Here is a 15,681-nt window from a genome sequence, read left to right as displayed (position 1 = left end):
TTTCTGTGCTGATGTTTCTTACACATCATTCTTGAGCAGAATTGTGACACAGTGACACAGAGACGATCCAATATCATGACTCTTTAAACAGTTCGCTATGAACCATATCTACAATGCAGTTTTCAAATGAATTTCTCATGAGTTTAAATATTTGCTAAAGGTTTAGCCCCTTTATCTTTGATCTATGGCCTTTCCCTTGGCCCTTTTTTACTTTTCCAGCTTTGGTCCTTTTGACCTGTTCCCTATCTCATTACCTACCCGATATTAATCTGTCAAAATGACCTTTAGTTCCATAATGAGAGCAAATATTTGTGCATGGTTGAGTTGGTGCGTTAACAAAATCATATATCGATATTTCGGTTCGAAATCTATGTTTTATAAGAACCCAATTAAGTATTTTTTGTAAACGATATCATTGAAATATTTTGCAAATTATAACTGAAAAAACACTGAGAGAAGAAAATGAAAGTTACATATCAGTATTGGAAAGTTGTCATTACTGTGTATAATCTTAATAAAGTTCGAGACCGCGGTTTCCTTCAGTGCGAGCCAGTCACACAGAGCAGGAAGTGCGCGAATACTCGTCAGCAGTAGAAGATTTCGACATCTTCACATTTAACTCATCACATTGAATATTGCAACATTTCATCGTGATGGCGTACTACGGTCAGCAGCAACAACAATATCGTCCACCAGCTCCGCCAGGCATGCCTGACCAAAACTGGTTGATGAGTGTATTTCAAAGGTCAGTTTGCTGAGATATTTTGTTTGAGATAAAGTCTCAGAATACAAACTTCAATTGTTCCGTAATTTCCTCAACTTTATGTCTTAAACCACACACTGGTTACCTGTCATTATATCAAATCATTATTTACTAGATGATATATATTATTTCATGTATTTGAGAGCAGGGGAAATACCTTTTGGACGTAGGTTTATCCACAAGACTCCATCAGTAGAGGTTTCCCTACTGTGAGCCGGTCTCGAGATGGGTAAACTTTTCTTCCACTTAAGTCTCTAAGCATCATTTAGGAAAGTACCTCAATAATAGTGTAGAGGATTCCCGTCTGTGAGCCGGTCTTGAGAAGGGTGAACGTTTCTTCCATTTTAGTCTGAAAGTATTAATTAGGAAAGTACCTCAATAATAAACACATAGTTTTGTGTGACAGAACTTCTTTTGTCATTTTTACACTTTGATATCAGAAAATACAAATGACATGAGTATTGAAAAATAAGAAAATAATGTATGGCCATTTTGACCTTTTTCTATGGCCATTTTTGACTAGGGGTTGTGGCCATTTTGACTTTTTCGTGTGGCCATTTTGACTAGGGTCATTGTGGCCATTTTGTCATGTGGCCATTTTGACCTGTTCCCGTTCAGTGTACCTTCCAACAAGATGAAGTTTTTTTCATAAAGTGTTATATTCCCATGCATATTATGCATTTTCTATCGTTAATCCGCCACTGATGTCGAAGCAATCTCAAAGTTTTGCTGGGCAAGAATCGTATGTTTTCGATCCTTTCGTTGGCTGAATATTTTTAGCAATGTTGGGATGCCCATTGTATCTAAAACTTGCACTATACAGTCAGACATTTCAAATTGCAGAGACAATAAAGAATTTCCCTTTCTAATTTGCTCAAAAAACACTTTTAACTTTAACCGGGAACAAAACACCTGCATATAAGTAGATTTCGCATGTCAATTTAACATGGTGAGTTCCATATGAGATGGAAAGCCCTAGCATTCCCCATCCAACTACAGACGCATCATCAATATCTAGAGCCTCATAATTACACTCATGGTAAATGACCTTTTTTTGTGTTGATAGCCTTGTATAAACAAAATAATTTAAACAGTGTTAGTGTCTGTTTGGAAATGAATTTTGCAATTCATTACTGATTTTATGCAATCAAATTTTGCGATTTTGGCGGTGCCATAAAAATAAATCAATGGTTGTTACATGACCAGTAGCATGATATTACATGGTAGTATGTAAACTAAGTAGGCGAAACATTAATGGCACCTTTGGAGTAAAGATTTATGCATTTGATTATGAGGTAGATATTGTATTAATGATTCCTGAGTTAAAATTAATCGTTCATTGAGTTTTTATGGTTGTTGAATCATGAAACTTTTATTCATAGTATACTGCATCCTCGATATTTCCAGGGTATACGTTCCGATAAGTCTCCACTATACCCTGGACGCATCTACGGCTCTGCCCAATAAATTTATTACCTCCCTTGACTGTCTTTTGATCCAATCAGGTGTCTACGCTGGGAAGTTGAGCGAACCAATCACAACTCACTTTCGTTTTTTTAATTATCTAACCGATTATACTTGGCAACAGAAACCATGCAGATGTTCTCTGGAAGAGGTAGAAGGCGTTCTTGCATATGTTGTTTTAAAGGTTCGGACCTGTCAATGTGTTTGTATGATTTCCCTAAAATCTGGGACGGACTGCGAGCAAATCTTCTCAGTTGCGACCGCTACCTTTGTTGACACTGGCAAGCTCGGTTATAACGGCGGCCTAGCTGATTGGCTACTGTGAGAAGGCGGAGCCAACAAAGGGAGATAATAAATTTATCGGGCAGAGCTGTAGATGCGTCCAGGGTATAGTGGAGACTTATCGGAACGTATACCCTGGAGATATCGAGGATGAGTATACTGATGTCCCACCAATAGCGGGGATTGTGTTGTGGACATGCAGGCTGCTTCTCATGGATTTTCCCCACTTTATTGCGCTATAAATGGGATTCTTAATGGCCATCGAAAACATATAGTGATCAGAAACGTATGACGTCGCAATATCACAATGAATCCATTATTTGTAAAATTAACCATTCCGTAAGTGAAATATATTGATCATAAAGTAGAGCTGCACTTAATACATTGGTGTCAAATTTTAAGTTGGCTGATCCATTACTGTGATTACATGTTCAGACTGCATGTAATTTCATTCCATTCATAATAAACATGTACACATCTATAAATTATCATATAAGTATAAATATTCAGTCATTTCTGTTATTGTAGTATCAGTAGCAAAACATTTTCAATACATCAGTGTCAAGAATTTCATTATCAGTATCTTTCATTGATACATTATTATGGGCGAAATACTATACCACTGTATTCAGTTTTCTATACTGTTGTGCAATCTGATAATTCAGTATTTTTAGTTTTCATACTGTCATATCTATCTTGTCCTAAAATGACAGTTCAGTTCATTCAAAGTATCAAAGATCGTGGGTTTTCCTTTTGTTTTTGTTTTTTTTTGTGTGTGTTATTAAACAGTGTAAGCTTTGGCTCTTGTCAATTTTCTGCATTATGATCATATCTCATATACCAAACCAAAACAGTACCATATATGTCCATAACATGAATGATCATTAACACAAACGTATTCATGTACTCCTTGCATCTCCTCATATCCTGTACAAAAAATGTGGGAAAAAAATACTCACTCACTCCATGCATGAGCATATCCTCTAGAGTATGGTGATCTTGTCATTCATTGTCATCAAAGGAGTGATGTATCAAATTTCATCTACCACCCAAACTGTTACCATGCTTACTGGGGCGGTGGGGTAGCCTAGTGGTTAAAGCGTTCGCTCGTCACGCCGAAGACCCGGGTTCGATTCCCCACATGGGTACAATGTGTGAGGCCCATTTTCTGGTGTCCCCCGCCGTGATATCGCTGGAATATTGCTAAAAGCGGCGTAAAACCAAACTCACTCACTCACTCACTCACCATGCTTACTAAACATATGACGACTGACAGGAGGCTCAGGCATCAAAGGAAGGTTCAGATCACAAAGTTGTTCAGTAATAATTGGCTGATAGAACCATACCTGTGGCTTTCTCTTCCAGCTCAGTAGGAAATGTCTTACACTCTTTGTCATGCATTACTTGAAGCTTGTCTCCAGAGTAAAGCGGACATGGGGTGACAGCACTGCTGAACACTCACTGACTAACTAGACATATTTCAGTACTGCTGGAGTTTTCCTCCTGAATCTATAAATGTAAATCCTTGCTGCCCATTCTAAGAAATTCTTAGGCCATAGTAACCATGGTAACTGTTGATCATGATGACGATGTACCTGGCTTTTCTAGAGTGGATAAAGACCGAAGTCAGCAGATATCGGCGAAGGAACTTGGAGAGGCTTTGTCCAATGGTAAGCTTTCGGTCATGCTGCCAATACTGATTGCAAGTCATGTCACCAAGGAGCATGCTTGTATTTCCCTCGTGACCAACTAACACAATGCTGTTGTTACACATACTTGTATTGTTGTACTTGCAGTGCTTATGTTTTGAGACATTTTCTTTTGCTAACAGTAACATGATTTGTTTTCAGACAAATAATTTCACTAGTGAAAAAGCATTGTGAACTAGTCACATAATAATCATGGAAAAAACCTGTCAAATAAATATCTAAAGATTTATGTTGAACATAGTAGGTGCTGTCCATGTGCATGTAACCATGGCAACCATGGTAACTCTTGTACTAAATGGATGCACTGTTTGAAAGGATATAGTAACACAACCTACAAGCTGCTGTACAATCTAACAGTGCAATGTATGAAGCTGATTACTGTTCATGGGGAAATAGAAGCATGTTGCATGTGACTATGTGTGTATGTCAGTATGGCCCTTTCACACAGCATGACCTTTCCCCCAGCCCCCAGCCCCCAGCCCCGTCCCTGCCCCTCCTGTCAGGTAGACAGCAGCATGTAGTGGCTAGTAGCGTAGCACCTGATGTCTACTTCCTGTTGTCCAGGATCGACAAGGATCGCAGTGGCTCCATCTCTGGCGAGGAACTGGGAGTGGCCTTATCCAATGGTAAGGGTGTTGGGGTGCTACTCTGTCTATACCACATGTACAGCCTTCCTTCCTTCCTTCTGTGTATGTGTCAGTGAAAGTTTTGTTATGACTAAGGATTGTGTGCTTCACAGTAAGTTGTATTGCTTGTAGACATTTTCAGGATTTTGTGTATTTTGTTTACATATTTCTCTCATTGCTAGGCTGGGTGTGTATTCTGAAGGAGTGAAGCCTTGGGTTCAGTTCACAGTATGGCTGCAGTGTTTGATGCATATTCTTGGTGTTCCATGTTGTCTTGGAAGTGCATTGCTAAGGGACGCAAAAAATAAAATCCTATTCACTGTTCGCTGCTTGGATAACTCAGTCAATGAAAATTTGTCAGCATTTTGGGAGGCAATTTGTCTCCAGCCTGAAATGGGTCCATTTTTGGTCTCCATCAGCCATATATTGTTGGAATATTAAGTAAAAACATCACACTCAACTCATATGCAACACTCAGTCTAAACTTAGTTAGTCTCATTACACTCCACCACTGAGTCTAACAAACCCTAGTAGAAGGTCGCATTAGGTAACCATTGAGCGACTTACGACTTTCCAGTCAAACGCGAGACTGTTTTAAATATGATTTAGCCAATCAGACAGTGGCAACTATTTAGGGATCGGAGGGACGTACAAAATATTCATTTCACTGACACAGATCTTTCCCGAAACAAAAATGATGCAACACTGGGATATTCATCTGCATACGTCTATTGCCATGTGTACTTTGCTGGATTGGATGTTAAACTGCAAAGTACAAGGCATTGCCTTGGTGGTTTAGTGGGTAGAATGTGTCTGGTTGTGTTGTGGTTTTAACCCTGTCGTGATCCTAACAGGACCTTGTCCCACAGGTGGTAAGGTGTAGATAAAGCAGACCTCCTTGTCCCACTGTCAGTACAATGAAGGATAACGCATACCTCCGTGTCCCATTGGTGTTACGATGTAGGATAAAGGGTACTTCCTTATCCCAATGGTTATATAATGTAGGATAAAGCATACCTGTTTGTTTTCGTGGTAACATGTATAATAAAGCATGATGTAGATAATCATACCTCCTTGTCCCACTGGCAATATGGTGAAGGATAAAGTATACCTTCTTGTCCCAATGATGATACGATGTAGGATAAAATATACCTCCTTTTCTCTATGATGATATTATGTAGGATAAAGTATACCTCCTTGTCCCAATGATGATATGATGTAGGATAAAATATACCTCCTTGTCTCTATGATGATATGATGTAGGATAAAATATACCTCCTTGTCTCTATGATGATATGATGTAGGATAAAGTATACCTCCTTGTCCCAATGATGATATGATGGAGGATGAAGTATACCTACTTTATGGTGATGTGATGTAGGATAAAGCACACCTCTTTGTTTAGATGATAATATGATGTAGGATAAAGCATGATGTAGGATAAAGTATACTTCCTTGTCTTGATGGTGTGATGATGTAGGATAAAGCACACCTCTTTGTCTCAATGATATGAGAGGATATATGTAAAGCAAGATGTAGGATAATGCCTACCTCCCTGTCCCAGTGGCATTATGATGTAGGATAAAACACACCTTGTCCTGATAGCATAATGATATAGGATAAATCACAATGTAGGATAAAGCATACCTCTTTTCCTTACTGTTTTGTCAGTGGTGATGAGTCATAGGTTAGATGTTTTGCAAACAACTGCATGATCTTTTCTACAATGCCCATGGATCCTCATCGCTTCCTTGACTAATCTTTATTAACACATACAATTGACAAGGGAGTTGATGACCTGTATGGTGATTTGTTATTGTTAACATCAGTCCTTCTTGTAGTCAGCCTGGTTACATTGGCTTCACTCACTTCAGTGTATAGAATGTAGCTTTAGCTCACAAAATAACTGAAGGCATTCAACAGGATTTGTCAATGTGTGGTTACTGTTCCCACAAGAGTATCCACTTGTGAAAAGACACCAATATTCTCTGGCATCCTGTAGCACTACATATGTATGTCCCTCCCTCACCTTTTCTCTCTCCCTACTTTTCCTCTCTCGTGCCCCTCCCACTGCCGCCTGCTCCTCAGACAATACATGGTTAACAGCAGCTCTGTTCAGATAGTATATGGTTGACAGTAGATCTGTTCAGATAGTATATGGTTGACAGTAGATCTGTTCAGATAGTATATGGCTGACAGTAGATCTGTTCAGATAGTATATGGTTGACAGTAGATCTGTTCAGATAGTATATGGTTGACAGGAGATCTGTTCAGATAGTATATGGTTGACAGGAGATCTGTTCAGATAGTATATGGTTGACAGTAGATCTGTTCAGATAGTATATGGTTGACAGTAGATCTGTTCAGATAGTATATGGTTGACAGTAGATCTGTTCAGATAGTATATGGTTGACAGTAGATCTGTTCAGATAGCATATGGCTGACAGCAGATCTGTTCAGATAGTATATGGTTGACAGTAGATCTTTTCAGATAGTATATGGCTGACAGTAGATCTGTTGAGATAGTATATGGCTGACAGTAGATCTGTTCAGATAGTATATGGTTGATAGTAGATCTGTTCAGATAGTATATGGTTGACAGTAGATCTGTTCAGATAGTATATGGTTGACAGTAGATCTGTTCAGATAGTATATGGTTGACAGTAGATCTGTTCAGATAGTATATGGTTGACAGTAGATCTGTTCAGATAGTATATGGTTGACAGTAGATCTGTTCAGATAGCATATGGCTGACAGCAGATCTGTTCAGATAGTATATGGTTGACAGTAGATCTTTTCAGATAGTATATGGCTGACAGTAGATCTGTTGAGATAGTATATGGCTGACAGTAGATCTGTTCAGATAGTATATGGTTGACAGTAGATCTGTTCAGATAGTATATGGTTGACAGTAGATCTGTTCAGATAGTATATGGTTGACAGTAGATCTGTTCAGATAGTATATGGTTGACAGTAGATCTGTTCAGATAGTATATGGTTGACAGATAGTATATGGTTGACAGTAGATCTGTTCAGATAGTATATGGTTGACAGTAGATCTGTTCAGATAGTATATGGTTGACAGTAGATCTGTTCAGATAGTGTATGGCTGACAGTAGATCTGTTCAGATAGTATATGGCTGACAGTAGATCTGTTCAGATAGTATATGGTTGACAGTAGATCTGTTCAGATAGTATATGGTTGACAGCAGCTCTGTTCAGATAGTATATGGCTGACAGTAGATCTGTTCAGATAGTATATGGTTGACAGTAGATCTGTTCAGATAGTATATGGCTGACAGTAGATCTGTTCAGATAGTATATGGTTGACAGTAGATCTGTTGAGATAGTATATGGTTGACAGCAGCTCTGTTCAGATATACACCTGGAAATTAATCAAGCAACACCCCAATTTTTTCTATTGGAGCAACTTTGAAGTGTTCTGACAATCAAAATATGCCGGGTTGATATAGTTTGACACTTTTTTATTCAACAGACGATCTCTGACAAACAACTTAAAGGGAAAAAGTATCAAGACTTTGCTTTATTGCAACGAAATCCAAATTCTTAAAACTGTCTTAAATTCATGAAAAAATGGACACAATTTACTATTCATCCACAGACGTTGTTGTCAGGTGTATTAACACAAATGTCACATGGAAAGAAAGAACAGTCATCTGAGAGTCTGCACACCGACTTTCATCAATATCTAGTGTGTCCTCCCTGCGCACGCACCACCGATTCCAGACGCCTCCTCATTCCTTGGATGAGTCTCCGGATCTGATTCTGGGGGATCCTGTTCCACTCCTCATGCAGGGCAGCCGTCAATTCGTTGAGATTATGGACTGGTGGGTCTCTCTGCCTCACACGACGGCCAATAAAGTCCCACAAATGTTCAATGGGGTTGAGGTCAGGGCTCATGGCAGGCCATGGAATTCTGTCAATTGCATTTTGCCGCAAAAAATCATTTACAGCATGCGCCCTGTGAGGTCTAGCATTGTCGTCCATAAATATGGGTCTCGTTGCCAGAGGATGGTTCTCAAAATGAGGTACCACAGCCCTGTCAAGAACCTCCTGTTGGTAACGAACACCGTTAAGGTTGCCACGGATGGTAATGATATCCAACTTGCAGTTCATGGAAATGCACCCCCATACCATAACGGAACCTCCCCCAAAGGCCACAGTCTCCTGGATGTTCCGTGGAGCCATTGCTGTGTTCCTCTGCCTCCAGACCCGAGTACGACCGTCCACCATGTGCAGCAAGAACCGGCTCTCATCTGAGAAATGGACCTTCCTCCAAGAGGCAATGTTCCAGTGCAAACGGTCATTACACCAGGCCAGTCGGGCTGCCTTATGGGCTGGAGACAGTCTGGGTCGCTTGATTGGCCTCCTTGCCCGGTATCCTGCAGCTTTCAGACGATTCCGAACAGTCCTGTTCGAGATGGGTCTCCCTGGAAGCCACTCCTGTCTCAACCGAGAGCTCGAGTCGAAGGACCTGCGCCGTACAAGTCTCAGTAAAGCTCTGTCCTCCCGGACTGTGGTCTTCCTGGGTCTTCCTGGTCTAGGCAGGTCTTTAACTTCATTAGTGGCCCGGTATTTTTTCAAAAGTTTTGAAATTATGGAATGATGTCGTCCGATTTGAGTCCCGATTTGTCTTAGAGACATACCAGCATTCCTCATGCCGATTATTTGCCAACGAGTGGCCTCTGATAATTTCCTACGTGCCATGACATTGAAATGAATGAAAAACCGAATGCAATCGACAACCTGCGCTTGTAAACACCCCAGGGAAAAAGTGCATTTTTCGAAAGTTGAGGTTAAAGCAATGCACGTGCGCTGTGCAAGCTTCACGCGCGTCATATCAACCCATGAAAAGCTCATGCTGTATGTCAATACATCAAAATTGAATAATCAATCATCAAAATTACTTCGTTAAACTTTGTTAAGTTTTTATGTGTCTTTGAATTTGGTGTTGCTTAATTAATTTCCATATGTATAGTATACGATTAACAGCAGCACTGTTCAGATAGTATATGGCTGACAGTAGATCTGTTCAGATAGTATATGGTTGACAGTAGATCTGTTCAGATAGTATATGGTTGACAGTAGATCTGTTCAGATAGTATATGATTAACAGCAGCTCTGTTCAGATAGTATATGGTTGACAGTAGATCTGTTCAGATAGTATATGGTTGACAGTAGATCTGTTCAGATAGTATATGGTTGACAGTAGATCTGTTCAGATAGTATATGGTTGTCAGTAGATCTGTTGAGATAGTATATGGCTGACAGTAGATCGGTTCAGATAGTATATGGCTGACAGCGGATCTGTTCAGATAGTATATGGTTGACAGCAGATCTGTTCAGACAGTACATGGTTGACAGCAGATCTGTTCCTGATTGTCTGATGCTTCTGTTTTGCAGGAACCTGGACTCCATTCAACCCTGAGACAGTGCGGCTGATGATTGGTGAGAAATTTTAATACACTGCACCCAGCAATATTCCCTTACATGGTGTCAGTCTGTAGATGATTTTGAGAAACTTTGTTGTTTAACAAGACACTCAGCGATATTCTATTACATGGTGTCAGTCTGTAGATGATTGTGAGAAACTTTGTTGTTTAACACGACACTCAGCAATATTCTATTACATGGTGTCAGTCTGTTGATGATTGGGATACAACAGCATGCATCAAGCATAACATGAGTGATGTCATATATGATAATGGGTCTCCATATAAGGTCATACATGTACTCTATGTTGCAGGAATGTTTGACAGAGACAACTCTGGGACAATAAACTTCCAGGAATTTACATCGCTATGGAAATATGTCACAGACTGGCAGAACTGTTTCCGTAGTTACGACAGGGATAACTCTGGTTCCATCGACAAGAATGAGTTGAAGACAGCATTGACCAGTTTTGGTAAGAAGGCCTAGCCAGGATGTATGTACACATCAACTGACGTCAATTGTGATAATGTCACTGGTGAGCAGGACACACTTTAACACTGCCCTCATTGCATCATGTAATGGAGGGAGACAGAGAGTTATGGTAAGAAAGCCTAGCCAGGATGTATGTACCCATCAACTGACGTCAATTGTGATAATGTCACTGGTGAGCAGGACACACTTTAACACTGCCCTCATTGCATCATGTAATGGAGGGAGACAGAGAGTTATGGTAAGAAAGCCCAGCCAGGATGTACGTACACCTCAACCGAGATCAGTTGTCCTAATGTCACTGGTGAGCATGCTCTTTAACGTTGGCCTCATTGCATCATGTAATGGAGGGAGACAGACACTTATAAACCTGAATGTTTCATATTACTAGGTGAACAGGCTGATGAATGTAATTGTTCCCAGGACAGTTGAGATGCAGCTGAACCATTGTGGAGGGCAGGCTCCATGAAGCTGATCCTGCTTCACTTCAGACTCTTATCATATTGTCTTATGTTCCACTGGGATACACACTGATCACAGCATGTCCAGTTTCCACTGCTCATATTTCTAAATTGAAATGGAAGACTGGAAATCTCTTCTGACAGGATTCAGTTTTAGAATTCTGGCCATCTATACTGTTTTGAAATATAATGCAGATCTCAGTACAAATATGATTCAAATATCTTTCAACTTGTCCACCTAACAAATGTTGTGTTTCTTTAAAGGTTATCGACTATCAGATCGTTTCTATGACATTTTGGTGAAGAAGTTTGACCGTCAAGGGCGTGGCACAGTGGCGTTTGATGACTTCATCCAGTGTTGTGTGGTACTGCAGGTTGGTGTCGGTAAACTGTATTTTCTTATTGGCCTTGTCAGACAATTGCTGCTGATTCTAGGTTATTCAAGGCAGTTCAGTAATAAATGTGACCTTTGTTTGTGGTCTCAATAAATTTGCTGAGTCTACATCATGGCTGTGTTACTGGACCTAGATTATCAAATCTGTCTTAGCGTTGAGTGTCATACATTAACATTAACTTACGACTGTCATAGCACTAAGAGAGCTTTGAAAATCTAGGTCCTGGGGTTGAGGTGGAGCAAGTGGTCTCAGGATACTTCAAGTGGCTTCACAGAGGTGTAGACCCGTGAAGGTCCCGGGGTAGAATAGGCCTTCAGCAACCCATGCTTGCCATAAAAGGTGACTATGCTTGTCGTAAGAGGCGACTAACGGGATCGGGTGGTCAGGCTCCCTGACTTGGTTGACACATGTCATCGGTTCCCCATTGCGCAGATCGATGCTCATGTTGTTGATCACTGGATTGTCTGGTTCAGACTCGATTATTTACAGACCGTCGCCATATAGCTGGAATATTGCTAAGTGCGACGTAAAACTACACTCACTCACTCACTCACAGAGGTGCAAATATAATCTTTAAAAAAATAGGGGAACTGTACTTTCAATGTATGATTGTCGAAATTGGGAGATGTTTAACGGTTTAATAATGGATGTTTGAGAATGCATTACGTCATGGATTTCACTCAAAGCAAAGCTGTTTGTTCGGTTATCCCCCTTGTTTGGTGACTGGAGTATGACATGAAAATTTCAGGTTTACAATTTTCAGTCAATAGTGTGTGATTTGACCCTGAAAACCCTGACCATGCACAGATGCAAAAAATTATCGAAAAAAATGGTCTACAGTGATTTATCGACCTGTCTGAAAAATGTCAAGATTCATAATGACATCCCATGCATGTGTAGGAGGCGCCCACGTTGTGCACATGCTTTGTGTTTGCGTGTGGTGATAACGTGAAATGATGCTGCATGCACAAGATGAATGTCATTGTAACGTTCCTCAATGGATTTTCTTTCTACCAGACTTCAAAGTTCAGGTTCCCCTATTCTTTTTTAAGAGTATATTTAGTTCATGTTCCAGCATTATGTTTGATTGACCTACAGTGAGCCTTCATTCAGTTAAAATATGGCTATAAATGGCACAAACGCTTCTTTCTATATAATCTTAAACATAGCCAACTTGATTTTTCAGACATTAACTGGGGCTTTCCGTGGCCATGACACAGATCAAGATGGGTGGATAAGGATCACTTATGAGCAGTTTTTGACGCTGGTTTTCAGTCTTCGGAGTTAACATGAAGATTTGATGCTGCCTACATTGATTCCATGTATGACGTACTGCTCACAAGAATGTTATTTTATAACTTGTGGTTTACATGTTTTACGAGGATGTAACTGTGACCTGTTATTACTTTGTGAGGAAGATTTTGTTGACATTTGTTAATTCGTATCTTTGAAAAAAAGAGTAATATATTATAAAAGTAACAGGTAGATGTCCTACTCTTAAGGGTTTTGTTGATGTCAGCTGTTATTGCGAGATTGGTAATTATGTCATCATTGAATGTTACTGTGGTTACAATGGCCCACATACTTGAAATATGTGAATTAGTTGGTCCAACATGATGCAGTGCTGTACAAGCCCCAGTCACTGCATGTCCTGAAAAGCGTGTCTGTTCTGTAATATTTCTTCTAGACGGAAATGTTAATATTATCCTCTGTTGTCTCTAGGGATGCTGCTGGATTGACACAGTTACTATCCATCATGCTATCTTCCAATGTACTACCACTCTGGAGCTGTATCTTCCACACACTACCATTCGTAAGATGTACCTTTTGTACCCTTCCACTGAGGAACTGTACCATCCACACACTACCATTCTTCTTTAGAGTCTGCCAAAGCTGGCTCACATCTCCACCTCATTTTGAAAGTCTTCACAGACTGGTTATTTCTGGACCACTCTTTTGCTTGTGTCTTGTCAGTTAGGTAATGTAGGGAAATTCATGCAATATTTTAAGCTTGTCTCAGTCACTGTGAATAGCTGTCATTAATGAAGACTGTAGTGAAAATGTAGTTATATGTGGCTTAAATGTTTATAGGACTCGTGTTGGAAAACAGCCATGTCTCAGGACTGTTTTTGTTTCATCTGCTTCGCATGTATCTAGCAGCAGCCAGAGACTATAGAGTCAACTATGCGCTAAGATAGTCTAAGTGAATGTTTAAAGTATGATTGTTATGACAGAGCAAGTCAGTGATAAGGTACGAGAGTTAAGATGATCCTAACTCTTTGTTTTAGTATTACAATACACTGTTATTATGGGAGATACTGATGGTTTCACCCAGTCTTCAGAGCCAGAGATCAATCATAGCACAACTTCAGGAATAAGTAGGGGAGTTATAATCACGTTAGTCCCAAGATCACTTGGTGGAATGAGGTATTGCAACAGCATGACTGAAGCATTTGTTTGCAGATAACCTTTTCTGCTTTTAAGTATTGACGTAACACTCTTTTAATGTTGATATTCCAATTTGATTTATTATTAAAAAGAGTTACCTACGGCCCTAAACAGAAATTTCCTTATTTTGCTTCCATGATGGCACTTCAAATGAGCATGATACTCCAAAACACTTGGAGTACACACTCCTTAACCATCGTGCACTTTGAGAATATAAGACAATCAGATTATTGAAATTAATATATATTTGGACCATTATATTATAGTCAAGCAACCAAGGTACTTGGCGTGTTTAGGAAGACCCTAATCATGAAGGACTGTCAGCAGTGTCATTGGGGAGACGGTAGACACCCAACTGTACTTCTGTGAACACTTTCAAGCTTTGTGGTATTTAGCTCATATTGTCAGAGCTTGTAAGGTATTCATGAACCTATGCAGGGGATGTGAGAGGGTTTTTTACAATGGCAGTTTTTGTAGAAAGAAAAAAAGGCTTGAAATGAATATTAAATAGAACCTGGACAATTTTCTTTTCAGTCACATTTTATCCAGAAATTGTAGGTGTATATAGTCAGGTAATAAGTACTGCTCATCTGTTGTAGGTTAAGAGTCCTTTTGTAGTAAAGTTTAGTTATATTTATTTGACAAGTTTGATTTAAAAAAAAAACATGAAGAAATCACTTATATAGTTATAATGACAGATGTTTTAAATTGTTGATCTTTTAAACATCTAAATTAACATGATGTGCCCATGGATTAAATATCTAAACTTTCCTTTGATCTGTAGTGAAAACAGACGTAAGTGTGTAAGCATCACCTTGTGATAAGCAAGGCTGGTTCCCAGGTGAACCACAGAATGATTCCATTCCGTTCTCACTGATCACAGACCATTCGGCATGTGTGGTTAATGGTGAATTATCCTACATTGTAGTGGCTTGTATCTTACAGTCCAGGATCAAACTCCACACTGTAGAATAGGAGCAACAATTATAATGATTTACATTCATAATTTGGAACCATCAAAATGATCCTTACCTGCCTGTCATCTGTCTTTGCGTAGAGTATCATGTGATTATTTATGAAACTCTGATGTGTAGAAGAGAATGTCCAGTAATATCTTGCAGAGATTATGTCCAAAGCATGAGAAAAATGGTACTATTCCTTTTTTATAATAAATCTTTCTACATTGAGTTTCAAGTTGTTTTCATTCCACAGGAGACCAAATAAATGACTTCTCTGATGTGCAGTGACACATTTGCATCTTATGCTGAAAGGTTGCCTTTCACAGAATAAAACTGTATATCTACAAAATAATCATCATTCTTCACCAAGTAAATGACCGACTAGACTTTATTGCTTGTTGTCGGTCACCAGCTCACAAACAGTGGGGATTCTAGGTTAAAGACATGCTTGGTAGGTGGAGACGGATCAGGCAGTCAGACTTGCCATCTTGGTTGATAGTGTGTCATCACATCTGACTGGATGATGGCTTACAGTGACTGTATTGTCTGGCCGTAGACGGTGACAGATGGGAGAGTCCAGAACACTACACATAGCACTGTTACAGCACTCTACAAACAGCGGTGTTAGATC

General features: G+C 39.6%; 1 protein-coding gene across 4 annotated transcripts; it reads left to right on the top strand.

Annotated features, from left to right (window-relative positions):
• Nucleotides 1–541: 541 nt before the first annotated feature.
• On the top strand, nt 542–15,278 carry LOC137257858 (programmed cell death protein 6-like). 4 transcript variants are annotated; one of them, XM_067795345.1, is made up of 7 exons: nt 542–745; nt 4,783–4,844; nt 10,269–10,313; nt 10,612–10,770; nt 11,513–11,622; nt 12,830–12,965; nt 13,366–15,278. In XM_067795345.1, exons 1-6 carry the CDS (start codon nt 654–656, stop codon nt 12,929–12,931), a joined length of 570 nt encoding a protein of 189 aa, XP_067651446.1. In that variant the 5' UTR covers nt 542–653; the 3' UTR covers nt 12,932–12,965; nt 13,366–15,278. The 4 variants fall into 4 exon arrangements, with proteins under 4 accessions (XP_067651446.1, XP_067651443.1, XP_067651444.1 ...); XM_067795346.1 differs by lacking the exon at nt 4,783–4,844 and adding an exon at nt 4,118–4,179 and having other exon boundaries at nt 554–745; XM_067795342.1 differs by having other exon boundaries at nt 12,830–15,278.
• Nucleotides 15,279–15,681: the final 403 nt, after the last annotated feature.

This window comes from Haliotis asinina, chromosome 12, assembly GCF_037392515.1.
Source record: "Haliotis asinina isolate JCU_RB_2024 chromosome 12, JCU_Hal_asi_v2, whole genome shotgun sequence".
NCBI lineage: Eukaryota > Metazoa > Mollusca > Gastropoda > Lepetellida > Haliotidae > Haliotis > Haliotis asinina.
The sequence above is the reverse complement of the archived record's forward strand: the minus strand, read 5'-3'. Positions and strand labels throughout refer to the sequence as shown.

What these genes read in the sequence shown, in the direction of transcription:
- LOC137257858 (XM_067795345.1), top strand. Translation starts at nt 654, where the DNA reads ATGGCGTACTACGGTCAGCAGCAACAACAATATCGTCCACCAGCTCCG. An exon ending in GACAGCATTGACCAGTTTTG is followed by an intron (nt 10,771 to 11,512) that starts GTAAGAAGGCCT and finishes GTTTCTTTAAAG; the next exon opens with GTTATCGACTATCAGATCGT. An exon ending in AGTGTTGTGTGGTACTGCAG is followed by an intron (nt 11,623 to 12,829) that starts GTTGGTGTCGGT and finishes TTGATTTTTCAG; the next exon opens with ACATTAACTGGGGCTTTCCG.